At 42.5% G+C, this 15,504-nt stretch overlaps 1 protein-coding gene across 2 annotated transcripts in view; it reads left to right on the top strand.

Moving 5' to 3' along the window:
* The first annotated feature begins 711 nt into the window (after window positions 1–711).
* LOC142390741 (pleckstrin homology domain-containing family G member 4B-like) overlaps window positions 712–15,504 on the top strand; it is a 31,099-nt gene continuing 16,306 nt past the window's right edge. For both annotated transcript variants that reach the window (XM_075476410.1, XM_075476411.1), the window contains exons 1-3: window positions 712–1,016; window positions 12,835–13,032; window positions 13,263–15,459. In XM_075476410.1, the coding sequence (XP_075332525.1) occupies window positions 1,014–1,016; window positions 12,835–13,032; window positions 13,263–15,459 (2,398 nt within the window). In that variant the 5' untranslated portion in view covers window positions 712–1,013. The remainder of the gene's footprint in view (window positions 1,017–12,834; window positions 13,033–13,262; window positions 15,460–15,504) is intronic.

Here is a 15,504-nt window from a genome sequence, read left to right on the forward strand (position 1 = left end):
ACCTGAACTTGGCTTATTCAGACTTAAAGGAGAACTCTTAACAGATGAGAGACACTTATTATCTCCCAGAGATTTGGACTTTGTTGTGGGTGTTTTTCTGGTTCTCTCCAGCTACAAATTCAAGATAATGCAGTAAACAAAAGCTGATGTATTTGCCATCTTGCTCACTGGATACCTTATACCAGTTCCACCTGCTGTGAGAAACAGAGACAATGTTAATTGGTTGGGAATTTCTCTTTTTGGTTGTTGTTTCCTCTCCGAAGGAGGTTTTTCTGATTTATGTATGGTTGTTTTTCTTATTGTTAGCAGGACGACTCAGAAAGAAGTGATTAGATTTGCATGGCGTAGCATGGCTAAATCCATGTCTGACTTCCGTTTATTATTCAGCTTTGCTGGAGGTATACATCTCAGACTGCTCTTTGTAACAACAACAGAAACAGGGGTTCACATTCGCCTTTTAAACAGTAGATTTTTTAGATAAAAAAGAGACAAAAATAACTGATTAATTGCAATACTCACATGTTGTGTTACTCATTGAAACAAAAAGTAATTTGAGTACTCAAACTAGTTACTTTGAAACAAATCACCACCTCTACTGCATATACTTTGATTGAGTGTGAGGATCGGTTTCTTTCTGTCTCCCTCTCTCTCTCAGCTCTCCTCGTGTTTGGTCACATTCCCACTCTCAGACAAACATAGCACTCGGCACTTGAGGTGCTCTGACAGGCAAACAACAAACACCGAGAGACAGAAAAACAGAAAAAAAGGAAGAGTGCTCAGTAACCCGGAGAGATAGAGGGACACAGTCTCTTTTGGACTGGCTGAAGACTTGATGAATGCTCATCAGCCCTCTGTGACTCAGCTGTGCATGAGTGGCTGAGCAGAATGGATTTCATTTTGGTTCAGCAGCTACTGAGCAGGAGCAGCTCTGTGGATCATTGTCACTCCGTTTGGATTATTTCAGAAAATGCAGCTCTTGTGATGAATGGGAAAGACAGCAAGCAGAAAGGAAGATGGTAAAGTGGCAATCTGTTCTGTTTTCTGTGAGATGTGTTAACATTCATCCCGTTCTTGGTGAGACTGAACACATGATTTTATCTCTGTAATTTCCAGTGGTTATTTACAATAACTGCCAACCCTGGGTCATATTTACACTTAAATCTGCAGTTGTTATGTAGCATCTTCATTGTTCTCTGTCTTATTTCCCAGTCATTTTCATAACTTGGTATTTCCTGCTAAAAGTTTACATGTTATTACATAAGGTTCCTGATAGTTATTAGTTTCAGCCTCTAGGAAGTGAACTCATATAATTTCCTGTTACATCTGTGATTTGAGGTGACAGACCAGAACTTAAGGACTTTAACATCAACTAAAATACTGAACCTTAGATGGTTCCAGATTCTAAAATGTGGGACTTGCTATTCATTTTTAATATATTTGTGTTTTGAATATGTTTGTTTAACTGTAAAACTCTGAAGGTCATTCCTATCAGCCCTACACATCTTATGATACACACCTGGCTCTGGTTAACATACCTGAAATGATTCACACATGTAGTTTTGCCTTGTAACATACAGAGGACATGACAGTTGCACCCCTGTCTCCCTTTTAAAATAGCACCATAGAGTCATTTATTTATTATGCCCTGACAAGAGGCCCCTTTATACTGTAACACCCATTACTCTGACTGGGTACTATACATGCAGCATTTTTCCCATAGCTTACACTGACTGCTGCCCTGCCTGAGCGTTTTGACTCAAGGTGAAAGTCTCGGGTTACTGAGCATTAAGGCAGGTTTCACAAACCAGCCACTGTACTGTTTCTGCCTCCTTCCTGTTACTGACATGTAAGATGTGAGTCATGCGATATCTGACAGAAGGCATGTTTTAGCCTCCGGAAGGTGACGGATGGAAATCACTTCTTTTTGAAATTTGCAATTTAATCTGGACCTAAATACTTTCCTAGTTTTATTTTGTTTGTTGTCAGAGTCTTAGCCTGCATATCCAGATGAGGAAACTCCTCCATGAATGTCTTTTCTATGTGTTGTCACACCTACGTGCATTGCAGAGAGGGTGTGCCTCATTTGTACATAAAGTCGATTTTGTTTGGCACTCACTGGCTGTTAGGAGCTGATTTTAAAATGCCCGCCCAGCTCTCCTGTAGGTTTGATTTGGCATGAATCTGTTTATGTGTGTATGTGTGTGTGTGTGTGTAAATCTTCCCGCCCTCTTTCCTGCATATTTGCCATGTCGTCAAAGCCAGGGTCCATTAACCCGACTATTCCTGTTTTCAGAGTGACCTCAATGTTTGGGTATTTGTTCCTGTGCCGACCAGGTTACACAGAGCATCTTTTTCTTTCTGCAGAAAGACATCTTGTCCTGTCCCGATGATTCAATGGAAAACACACAACAGTCAGGCCAACATCTTTGCTTGCTAAACTACAAATCACCACCTGCCTTTTACCTGGAAAGCTCACTCCATCGTGTTGCTTTGGCTGAGGTGCCATGTATACTTAGAGGACACTGAAACATTTTTAAAGATACAAGAAGTCAGTCAGTTGGAGTTGACTGAGCTGACACAGCCACATGGCAGCAGTTCAAAGTGTTTAACTGATGGGTGTGCAAAATGTTGATTTTTACTCTACAAGACTCTACAAGACACAGTCTGATCACCTTCCTACCTTCCTGCCTATTTACAAGCTCCATCTTATTAATGGTTTTTAGAATATTTTTCAGCAAAAATGTTTGCAGTGATGCACTTTGTATAAATATATCCAAACATGAAAGAGTCCTAATTGGTGCAGTAGTATTTGTATGTGTCTGAACACATTTAGGATTCAGTGTTACCTGTTTTAATGTTTTCTCTTATCAGTACAAGGGTGTCTTCACCTGTTTGTCCTGTATCTAAGTGGTTGGTTCTGGTTGTTTGTCATGAAATCTGCCAGTATGAGTTACATTAAGCACAGCTGTGAGCTAATTACAGATGAGATGAGCATGTCAGTGAAAGCTAAGCCACACTTTGATATAATAACACACCACATGCACACACAACACGGATACGTCAGCCAACTCATGATTATTTTAAAGATGTGCTCAAAGGCTCAGCTCATTCATAATTCCCTGACGTGTTTTTAATGGCTTAAAGACAGGCCTCGCTACCTCCTGATTGACACTTTCCAGCCACTGTCAAACCGCTGTGCTGATCAAGGCAATCATGATTGGTGTTTGCCTTCTGCAAGCTTCGATTTGCTGATCCCAGTGAAGCTACTAAATGTACTGTCTGGCCATTTTTGAGCCTCTGTGGTTATGTAGTGTTTATGACTCACACCAGGTGTGGTGAGTTGGTGGAGGGTTAATATGTTGTACCCAAGAAAACAGACAGATGTAGAGAAAAATAACTTGTGACTATTTGTAACTTTTAGATTGGAAGTGCAGCTTTTAGACTAAAAGGTAAATTTTACTAAATCCATTTACCTAGAAAAAAATAGAGCTGTTATGACAGAAGATGGAATTTAGTACCTTTTCACTGAGTAATCTCCCCTTCTGCTGCAGATTTCCAAGCTGAAAATTGCACAGAAAGGTAAATTATTTATAAAAAATGCTTTAAAAAAAACCCAGGGACGTCTGGGTTTCTCTGCTTAAGCTGCTGCCCCCGCGACCCGATCCCCGGAGAAGAGGAAGATGATGGATGGATGGATGGCTTTAAAAAATGTGTTTTTGGGGAAACAGGATATGGTGTGGATTTTCATCTCGTGTTCTAACTTTGGTTGTTATGTAAGACAACCACAATCCAGGAAAGTTACAGGCAAACATACTAGTAATAAAAGAAAAAAAATTAACAAGGATAAACAAGAATGTTTATTTGAAAATCTGCATTTTAACATCTTCTGGTAGAGAAAGGAGAAAGACAAGTTAAGGGGAACATTTAAATGGATTTTGTAAACACAAATGATGCTTTAAAAGCTAATATTTCATGATGAAGGATTAGTGTCTTTTGAATCATTTGAACACGTTGCTTTCTTTCTTGAAATTATTCAGTATACACGTGTTTTAACAAAAAATGTTTCCCCATCCTGTTCCATCAAATCAAATCAAATTGATTTGTATAGCACATTTCATGTACAAAACAATTCAAAGTGCTTTACATAAAATAAAAGCATTGCAGCAGGGAGTGTAAGAAGCATACATACATACAAGCAAAAATACATAAAAGAATATAAAGAGAAACAAATAAAATAATTTAAATGAATTTAAAAACAAGCAACCATCAAGATAAGTTCAAAGATAGCGTGCAGATTTCATGCATAGACACATGAGAACAGAAATGTTTTTAACCTGAATTTAAAAATGTCTACATTTGGTGAAAGTTTACTGTCCACTGGCAGTTTGTTCCACTTGTTTGCAGCATAACAGCTAAATGCTGCTTCTCCATGTTTAGTCTGGACTCTGGACTGGACCAGCTGACCTGAGTCCTTGGATCTAAGAGCTCTGCTGGCTTTATATTCTCTGAACATATCACAGATGTATTTTGGGCCTAAACCGTTCTGGGATTTGTAAACCATCAGCAGGCTTTTAAAATCTATTCTGTGACTGACTGGAAGCCAGTGTAAAGATTTTAAAACTGGTGTGATGTGTTCAGATCTCTTTGTCCTGGTTAAAACTCTAACAGCAGCGTTCTGGATGAGCTGCAGATGTTTAATGCTCCAGATGTGATAAAGTCCAGTTAAAAGAGCATTACAGTAATCGAGTCTACTGGAGATGAATGCATGGATGAGTTTCTCCTGGTCTTTTTTGGAGAGAAAACCTTTAACCTTTACCATGGCTCATGTGAAACTCTGTTGTGCTTTATTTATTGTTCTGTGGTTTGTCACCATCTCTGCACAATTGAATTTTGCTCAAAATTACATCTCTGTAAGGAATGGCTCACAAGAGCTTTTCTTGAGGGTAATTTTTTGTTGAATGACTCCACAGAGCCGCAGACAGGAGTCCTCTCACCTCAGAGGAAAAGTGCAGTCTCAAGTTGTGACCCTGATATTTTGTTTTTGAGGTCTTGCATAGTGTGATCTTAAAGTACGTGAATCCGGTTAGCTATGAAATGTGAAATTCAAACTGAGTTTCACAGTAATACATTTTGTCTCTATTGGCAGCCGTCACCTTGTGTAACAGCTCCATTGTGGGGAGATTTGACGGCTTATAATTATGTAAAACAGCTCTGTGTTCATGGCTGTTGAAGATGCATGTGAGATTTAGGCTTGACGACAGACATTTGGTTCTTATATCCATCCATCCATCCATCCATTATCTTCCGCTTGTCCGGGGGTCGGGTCGCGGGGGCAGCAGCTTGAGCAGAGAAACCCAGACGTCCCTGTCCCCGGCCACTTCCTCCAGCTCTTCTGGGGGGACCCCGAGGCGTTCCCAGGCCAGACGAGAAACATAGTCTCTCCAACGTGTCCTGGGTCTTCCCCGGGGCCTCCTTGACTACGCCAACAGAACCACATCGTCCGCAAAAAGCAGAGACCCGATTCTGAGGTCGCCAAAACGGACCCCCTCAACGCCCTGGCTGCACCTAGAAATTCTGTCCATAAAAATTATGAACAGAATCGGTGACAAAGGGCAGCCCTGACGGAGTCCAACCCTCACAGGAAACATGTCCGACTTACTGCCGGCAATGCGGACCAAACTCTGACACCGGTCATACAGAGACCGAACAGCCCAAATCAAAGAGTCCGGCACTCCATACTCCCGGAGCACCCCCCACAAGAGTCACCAAGGGACACGGTCGAACGCCTTCTCCAAGTCCACAAAACACATGTAGAACTCTCATGCACCCTACAGGCTCCTGCCGAGGGTATAGAGCTGGTCCACTGTTACAGGGCTAGGACCTCCTGAATCCGAGATTCGATTATCCGGCGGATCCTCCTCTCCAGTACCCCAGAATAGACCTTACCAGGGAGGCTGAGGAGTGTGATCCCCCTATAGTTGGAACACACCCTCCGGTCCCCCTTTTAAAAGAGGGGGACCACCATCCCAATCTGCCAGTCCAGAGGCACTGCCCCCGATGTCCACGCAATGTTGCAGAGGCGTGTCAACCAAGACAGCCCTACAACATCCAGAGCCTTGAGGAACTCAGAACGGACCTCATCCACCCCCGGGGCCTTGCCACCGAGGAGTTTTTTGACCACCTCGGCAACCTCGGCCCCAGAAATGGGAGGCCCCACGTACGAGCTCCCCAACCCTGCTTCCTCATCGGAAGGCGTGTCGGTAGGATTGAGGAGGCCCTCGAAGTATTCCCCCCACTGACTCACGACGTTCCTAGTTGAGGTCAGCAGAGCCCCGCCCTCACCATACACGGTGTTGACGGTGCACCGCTTTCCCCCCCTGAGCCGCCGGATGGTGGACCAGAAACTTCTCGAGGCCTTCCGGAAATCATTCTCCATGGCCTCCCCGAACTCCTCCCAAGCCCGGGTTTTTGCCTCAGCAACCGCCGAGGCCGCGTTCCGCTTGGCCTGTCGGTACCCATCAGCAGCTTCCAGAGTCCCACTGGCCAAAAAGGCCCGATAGGACTCCTTCTTCAGCTTGACGGCTTCCCTCACCACTGGTGTCCACCAGCGGGTTCGGGGGTTGCCGCCACGACAGGCACCGACCACCTTACGGCCACAGCTCCGGTCGGCCGCCTCAACAATGGAGGCACGGAACATGGCCCATTCAGGCTCAATGTCCCCCACCTCCCCCGGGACATGGTTGAAGCTCTGCCGGAGGTGGGAGTTGAAACTCCTCCTTACAGGGGATTCTGCCAGCCGTTCCCAACAGACCCTCACAATACGTTTGGGGCTGCCAGGTCTGACCGGCTTCCTCCCCCACCAGCGGAGCCAACTCACCACCAGGTGGTGATCAGTTGACAGCTCCGCCCCTCTCTTCACCCGAGTGTCCAGGACATGCGGCCGCAAGTCCGACGATACAACCACAAAGTTGATCATCGAGCTGCGGCCTAGGGTGTCCTGGTGCCAAGTGCACATATGGACACCCTTATGCCTGAACATGGTGTTCGTTATGGACAGTCCGTGATGAGCACAGAAGTCCAATAACAAAACACCACTCTGATTCAGATCGGGGGGGCCGTTCCTCCCAATCACGCCCCTCCAGGTCTCACTGTCATTGACCACGTGAGCATTGAAGTCCCCCAGCAGGACGAGGGAGTCTCCTGGAGGAGCACTCTCTAGTGCCTCCTCCAGGGACTCCAAAAAGGGTGGGTACTCTGAACTGCTGTTTGGTGCATAAGCACAAACAACAGTCAGGACACGTCCCCCCACCCTAAGGGGGAGGGAGGCTACCCTCTCGTCCACCGGGGTAAACCCCAATGTACAGGCGCACAGCCGGGGGGCAATAAGTATGCCCACACCTGCTCTACGCCTCTCACTGCAGGCAACTCCAGAGTGGAAGAGAGAGCAAAGGTCTCCGCCTTCGGCTGCCACCTAGCTCACAAGGCACCAGACCCCCTTCGCCCCTCCCACGGGTGGTGAGCCTGTCGGAAGGGGGACCTGTGTAGTTTCTTCGGGCTGTGCCCGACCGAGCCCCACGGGCACAGACCCAGCCACTAGGCGCTCGCCGGCGGGCCCCACCCCCGGGCATGGCTCCAGGGGGAGGGTACACGGTGTCCATGGTTCTTCTAAACAGTTTAATAAAGACACTTATAGCATCAGTAATGTCAGTATTTTTCCTTTGAAAGAAGTGCAAAGGATGATACCCAAGGCTTTTTTTTTTCTGTGTAGAATATCATTTCACACTTCTTGAAACCAGTTTTGGCAAACGTTTGAATTAATCGGTACCAATTGTTGAGCTTATTGATAGATTCTAACTCATGATTGATGGTTATAGACAGATGGTTCCTCTATTCACCTGTAAAGTGTTTTTGAAAGCTCTTGCCCTTTTTTTAACAATGTCCATTGACAACACCTCTGATGGTTCTGTGTGACATTTGGTGCATCAGGTTAGATTAACTGATCTTAAAGATGAGGAAAGACACCAGTGAGTTGATTTGTTTTGCTTTGAACAGCCACTTTTGGTGGGAGAAAAGCACTGTTAAAAGGTTTTGTCTTCTCTGCTAATATCTTCCATGAATATATCCCTGTTATATCCTTTGTCAGTGATTTGACAAATTGTGCATTCCCATGACTGGAGGCATATGTTGGTTGATCATCTTCCACATAAAACCTTTGTAGCTCCAAAACATATACCATTGTTGAAGTGATATTTTTATTTCAAATTGACTGGAAAATTATATATACACAGCCATCTGTGCCAGTGTAGACTCATTAAAAAACCTTTGAAGAGTGTATATATTGTCCTTTTAAGCTAACTGTCATTAAAACTTCCTAAAAAGAATAAATTGTTAGGGATATAGAATTGCATGCTGTGGCTGTGATAATCAATCGGACGGGGAGGGCTCCTTCCTGTAAGATAACTGACATAAATCAATATTCCGTATTTGTGTGGCAGCAGAAAAACCATTTGAAATAGTTTGTGTAATCCAGTAGGGAATCTGTGTGTGTTAGCTCAGATGAAAAGAAGCAGACATAAACACAGGAAATTGATGCTTCTCATGCTTATTTCAAGGCTGCATGAGTGTTGACATTTTGAAGTTTGGCCAAATCTGAACATTGTGCTTATTGTGTTTCACATATTTCTCAGGCATTTTGTTTTTGTAATATTAAGAGACTGAATGTTTGATGGGATTTTTTCATCAGACTTGTAATCTGAGAAGAAGTGTTGTTGTGATGTAAATAAGAGGAAGTAAAGAGGGAATTTCTGAAGTGAAGTTATGAGGGCTACAATTTTCAAACTAAATACTTAAAAATATGGACAGTTTATTGTCTTTTACTGTCTCCTGTTTTTTTTTGTTTTTTTTTAAATATGAGCTAAGTATATTATTTGCATGTTTTCATTTTATTTTATTAAAAGGGTTTTCTTATAATGGCATATTTAGGGTTATCCTGGTAGCGTAGTTTAGGGGACCTTAAAGAGCACCATATAATTACAGTGACCCAGTTTATATCCGGCCTGGGATGACATCCACTATCCCTGCATTTCCTGTCACTCCCAACCAGATAACATCAGCTGAAAGAGGTAAACTTCAGATTAAAGAAATAAAAAAATAAAAAAGGTCACGTCACTGTACACAAGTTTAAATGTGCCACTGGAATGTCTAAAGCCACACTGTGTGCTTCCCAATTTTTTCATTGTTGAAGATTTTTCTTGCCCAGGCAGGAGCCTGCTTAACTTCAGGAATGTCCAAGGACTATTTCTGTTTCATAATGATACTGGACAGAGATATTCAAACTGTCCTCAGCTGCAGCACTGAGACATCTTATCCACAGTAATGTGAGCATCGTCATTTATTTCAGTGGTTGAGTGAGAGAGATCTGGGTGTTTATATAGAGCCGTGTGAATCTGCAGCGACGGTATGCTGGCCAGCGCACAGAGACACACTTGCACACCACGAGGCAGACAAACAAGTATTCACATGGATTTAAAAAAAAAAAAAAAAACAACAACAATCACTTCAAAAGAATGTTAAATGATTCCTGCTTCTGATTCACATAAATGACTCATATAAATAATAATGTGTATAATGTGTAAGAAGGCAAACACTTCCTTTACTTTGCATGTATCACTGCTGCCAGGAGACCCAAACCAACATCTCTCTTAACTTTTTATCTTAAGGTCACAGGCATTTAGAATTCTGCTATTTCCAAGCTGCCCTTTGCCAAGAATCAGAAGCCCAAATATACGGACTCCTTTCACTGATGTTTTTAAAGAGCTGATGAAGCAGGTGTTCAATTGTCTTCAGGAAAACCTTTAATTTAGAATTTATGTGAGCTGTGATCTAAATTTATTTACTCTATATTATGTGCTACTGAGCTACCTGCGAGCATCCTCATCATGCTCTCGTTTGACATCTCCCCAACCACTGTTTCCATAGTTACGGTAATGTTATCATGTTATCATGATAGTTGTTGTTGGGTTTTGCCCCAGCAGGGTGTGGCAAACTGACCAAAAAGTTCTGATAATGTTAAAAAAAAGTTATAATGTTGTTTCCGGACCTGTTGGGCCTGTGGCCCGATGGAGAGTCAAGAGTTTTTAGATAATAATGTAAGAGGATGAGATTCTGGAGAGGGTTGACAAGGAAAAAAAGGAGAACATGCAGTGGAAAATATAAAAACAACAAACCTCGAAGGAAATAATGCACAGAGCAACCTTTAAACAGGACAAATCCACAAGTGTTAAGGCTTTATATAAAGCAAAGGTGCTGCAATTTCCTCTTAAAGCCAGAGTGGAGGAATTGGTAGCAGAGCTGAACTGGCAGAAGTCAATTATGGTATGAGCAAATATTATTCCCCACACCCTGACATAACTTTCCCTGTTTCTATCTCTTTATATGCATGTTTTTGTTGTTGTTGTTTTTTATCCCTACATTTTGGAACACCTCAGCTGTGTGTAATCAATTACTCAAACATAATATCAATAAGGCAAAACAGTTTTGTCCTCATCTCCTGGCCGTTTGGTAAATAAGATTATCAGATCCCCAAAACTTGTGTCTTTGTGTTAGCGTCACAGCTAGCAGCCGATCAGCCTAGGTCAGCACAGTGGCCACCGGAAATTGGGAGAAATAAAAGTAGAAATGTCGACATTACATATCGACATATTACATATCTTGAACGTACATTTCTCCCTTTAGAGTCTCAGCCATGTATATACATGCTGCTGTGGCCTTTGCTAGGCTAAATAAAGTAATGCCTTAAAGTGGGTTGGAGGCCATGAGTTCAGGTCAAAGGGAATGTGAAACCATAAACCAGGAGTCTAGCTAGCCTTGGAAACAGTCATCACACTGTTTACTTGTGTGTGTTGTCAGGCTAGCTTCCTCTACATGTAAAGCCAAGCACGGCGTGTCTGTGTTTGTACAGGTTTTCGACACAGCAAACATTGCCACTGTCCTTTCATATAATTGTCCAAAAGCAAAAATTGTCCAACCTCCACCTCTTTTAACCACTCCAGCTTTAAAACAAGAGTTAAGGTAATAGTCTGGCAATGTGATTTAGAAACTGTAACTACCAAAAACAAACAAAAAAAAGTCATTTTTGGAGCCAACACCAGCTGTACATACACTCAGCTGAGTGGCAACAGTGGCGCAGGTCACAAAATGCTTAAAAGCTGAGCACATAAAACCATCTCTGTTACATTTAGTTCACACAGTATTAGAATGCACTCACAAGAAAAACACCAGTAATCACATATAAGTAAATATATCAACAGATATTAGATTGGAAAACCAGCTTATTAAATGCATGTCATGTTTTATTTAGAAAAATGCTTGTGTAGATTTAAGGTGAAAGCAATTGATGAACTTGGTAATTTAATGACTGATTAAGCATAAGGACTGCTTCCCCAATAGACTTTAACACAGGCTACAAAACAGTTGATGCAGCAATCAGAATAAAAGCAGCTGGCACAGCGGCCCATGAAATTTTTTTTATCACTTTTCATTTAATGATGCCATTACATTACTTGGGAGTTGATGGTAATAGACTGACTTGGATACACTCTTCAAATTAGAAAACCCTTATTTCCAAATGGAAAACAATCCCAGGAGCTTTTGCGATTGATCCTGGATTGATTGAGGAGTACTGGGCAGAGCTGGTGGAGTGTAAATGCTTCACAAAAGTCTTGATTTTCTGCACCACATTCATCTCAGTGTAGGTCTTCTTTTAGTGGTTAACTCCAAGTTTGCATTAAAAGTTATCTTCAGAAATACACAGCTAATAAATTGACATTTATGTCCTTCTCACTGGCTGAGTAACAGGCCAGCTGGGTAGTCTTTTGTTCTGTTGTAGTTCTGAGATGTTTCCCAATTTAAAACTGCTGAAAAGCCTTCAGGTATCTTGTTTGTCATGGTGCCACAACAAGCAGAACTTGTGTTTACCCAGTCCACTCATTTCAGTAAAACATATGACTGGTTAATTTAACTTTCATTTGAAATAGATCCCTCACTGCATTAATATTGTGTTGTAATTCTACAGTGGCTCCACCAATCACAGAGCTCAACATATTTTAGAGAGCTGGAAAAGATCTGGAAGGCTGACAAACTGGCATCTATCTATTAACCCTTTTTACATTCCTGCACAAACTAATTGGTTTAATTAAAATCAGGAATTTGTCAGACAGTATTACAACTTTAAAAAGTTCATTTTTAGAATGTATTTGGCTCTCTTTAAAGGCCTAGATGTCCCAACATTTTGTTTAAAACTGTTTGTTCAGCATCTTGAATCTGAAATAAATCTGCCTTCTTATTATTTGTCTGTTTTATGTAATTATACATAAACCATCATTGGACCATTGGTAGGACAGAAAAAGGTAAAGACATGTTCTTAAAGTTTTCACTGACTGATCATTTAAACATCTGCTGATAAATGACAACAAATCTAATCACCTCAGGACTTATTCTAAATGTTTAATTTGAATTTCAAACTATTAAAGTTATAACAGCGAATCATGACCTTTTTTTGAATGAAACATTAACTGCTGCAGGGCCTTGTCTGTCATCACTTTCCAGTTCCCAGCAGCTGCACATGAATATATATGAGATGACATACAGTATATATCTATAAAGTCACAAATGACATCATTTTGCAATATATTCTTAAGGTCAGTGAAGTTTGGATTTGAGAATGTCAGTTTTTATCCAGGTAACATGTCTTTACGATTGGCAACTTGGCTATTTTGTGATAAGTGAACAAAGCTAAATCTTTAAATCTTTGCTTTCTACTTTTTTTGCTTGCAGAACCTTGATTCCGTGGAAGGCTCAATCCAGAACCTTCTATCAGTGCTGTATCCGCCCTTCGATGCCACCGCTCCGACTCTGCTCAGCCAGCTCTTCCAAATCATTGGCAGTCGTTACCAGGGAGATGCCCTGCGGTGTTACCTGGACTTTCTGGTTCCAGCCAAGCACATCTTAGACACTGTGCAGCAGGCTGCATGTGTAAGTCATGCATGTGCACTACAGTTGTGTATCTAAACATTAAAGTATTTCTCTTATTTATACTTTAATGTTGATTGATGGAGACTGGGACTGCAAACCTAATTGCCCACTGATGGGATAAATAAAGTTTTCTGAATAAACAGACATTTGTTAAAATGGAGTATTAATTGCTCAAAGTAAAAAATGTGCCTGTTTAAGTCATGTATTGTCTATGCCTTTGTTCCCTCTAGGCTCAGTACTCTGATGGTCTGTTCCTCTGTGAGGGCTGGCCTCTGTGTTTACGTGACCAAGTTGTTGTCCACCTTGCTCCCATCGACCCCCTGTTACTTCGGCCTGGAGACTTTTATCTCCAGGTGGCACCATTCTGTGACCAATCAGCTCGCATCGTGGTCTGCAGCCTCCTGGAAGAGGCGGGGTTTGCAGAGGAGACCCCAATTGATGAGACCTCTTATCCTTGTATATTCAGCCATGACTGGTTAGATGACATCAACCACGACCGCAGTGGAACGCCTCTCAGACAATGTTTGCTTGCCACCGAACAAGGCTTGGTGAGGTTACCATGGGAACGGGTGGCCGTGCCTGAATTTGTGGATGTTCCCCGAAGTGCTGGGAGTAGTATGGCCTCTGCTCCTCCATCATATTCTCCATTACCGCTTCCTCTTCCTCCTCCTCTTCCTAATTTTCCAGAGAATTGCTCATATGATAAATCATCACCTCTTTCTTCTTCAAAGGAATCTGCAGTAAAACAACATCCTGTTACTATTCAGAATTCAACTTTAACATCCTCGTCACAACCGTTTGCCTTCACTGTGGAGACTAGAATTTGTCCAGCAAAGCACGGCATTGCTGTGTCACTTTGCCTGGTGGATACTAGTGCGGCTACATCACAACTGGTTAAAGTTAAAGAAACTGACACAGAGAGTAAGCCAATAGGCTGGGTGTCCCCTAATACATGGGACAGCCGCTTCACTGGGATAAATCCAAATACAACCACAAAAACAAGCACTGTTTCAGAGACACGAACCACTGCAAATAGTAGTATAACTGAATGTAAAGATGAGAAAAAAGGTGTAATTGTTCCTGAAAATACATTACAAGATAAACAGAAAGATACAAAGGTGCAAGATATGAGCAGATGTGGGCCAGTAGCCCACACTGTTGCTGAAGGGGAATACATAGATATACTGCAGGCCAGCATGCTTTTTGGAAATGATCAGTCACTCACTGAACAACAGTCACTTGTGCAACAACGTAGACAAAGTGACTCACAAATGCAAAGATATCCACATAGACAAAGTCAGCTAGCCACACAATTGCCGCTGTCCACGGAGACACAAGTACATGGGCCATTACCCACAAAATCACAAAGTCATTCTAGATCTGTGGATCCTTTATCATTGAGTCCCAACATGTCTGCCCAAGCGGGACCTCCATCCATTAATCACCATTCCCAAACACATCTCTCTTATTGTGACCCCCTCGAACCTTCCCAGTGTGTCCGCACTGTTCGCTTTGCAGAGAAGCCCTGCACCCCATGCATGGAAAGGCGACAGGGTGGAAAGGCTACCAGAGCTCAAGACCTGAGATGTCGATACAGGGACTCCTACCAGGCTGCTATTCAAAACCCTGTCTCTTTTAGAACTGAGAAAGACAGAGGGAATTTGTTAGCTGTGGTGGAGGAGGATGGTGATTTCTCACAGTGTGATAAAAGACGGGGACAACTTGGGACTGAACCAGAAGATCCATGGTGTGATGTTCAAGGAATAAGATGTGACCAGCATCCTCCCTCTCTCACTGAAGACATTTGTGAGGAGTCTGGGGAAATAAACACTGTTTCACACTGGAAACCAGGAGATTCAAACCTTTCTCCATCTGTGGAATACAGGAAAAGTAGTACTTTGCAATTTGTTGGGCAACCAGACCATGTATCTGAGAAGAATTCTGCAGCATTTAGTGATGCACAATCACCCAAATCTTATGGCACCATACACAATGTGAACAGAACAAATCCAGCAGCAGAAGCAAGAATAAACGCCAATGTTGTGTCAGGTACAAATGGTCTTATACATTCAGATGTGTCTTCCAAGCACCATAGATTACCACTGAGTTCAAGGGAAATTTCCGGGATGCATTTGACCTTCAAGACTCATGAAAAGCTACAAAACAGAACCAGTTCAAACTTAACATCTCTAACAGCACCACAAAACGGAGGAGACACTGTATCAGACAGAAGAGGTTCTTCCCTCTCCACAGCAGTGGTGGACACCTCAGAAAAGTGTGAACTGGTTATTGTTGAAGGTCAAAATGTCAGGAGAAAAGAAAACCTTAAGTCACGCCCAGAGGTTCCCCAGCTACATGTGGTTAAATGTAAAAACAGCACAGCATTTCGACTGGTTTCGCCCAAGATTAACAGGAAGATGACTACAGGTACAGAGTTCTGTTCTGTTCAGTTTGCTATCAGATTTGGACCAG

Source organism: Odontesthes bonariensis, chromosome 10 (assembly GCF_027942865.1).
Source record: "Odontesthes bonariensis isolate fOdoBon6 chromosome 10, fOdoBon6.hap1, whole genome shotgun sequence".
Taxonomy (NCBI): domain Eukaryota; kingdom Metazoa; phylum Chordata; class Actinopteri; order Atheriniformes; family Atherinopsidae; genus Odontesthes; species Odontesthes bonariensis.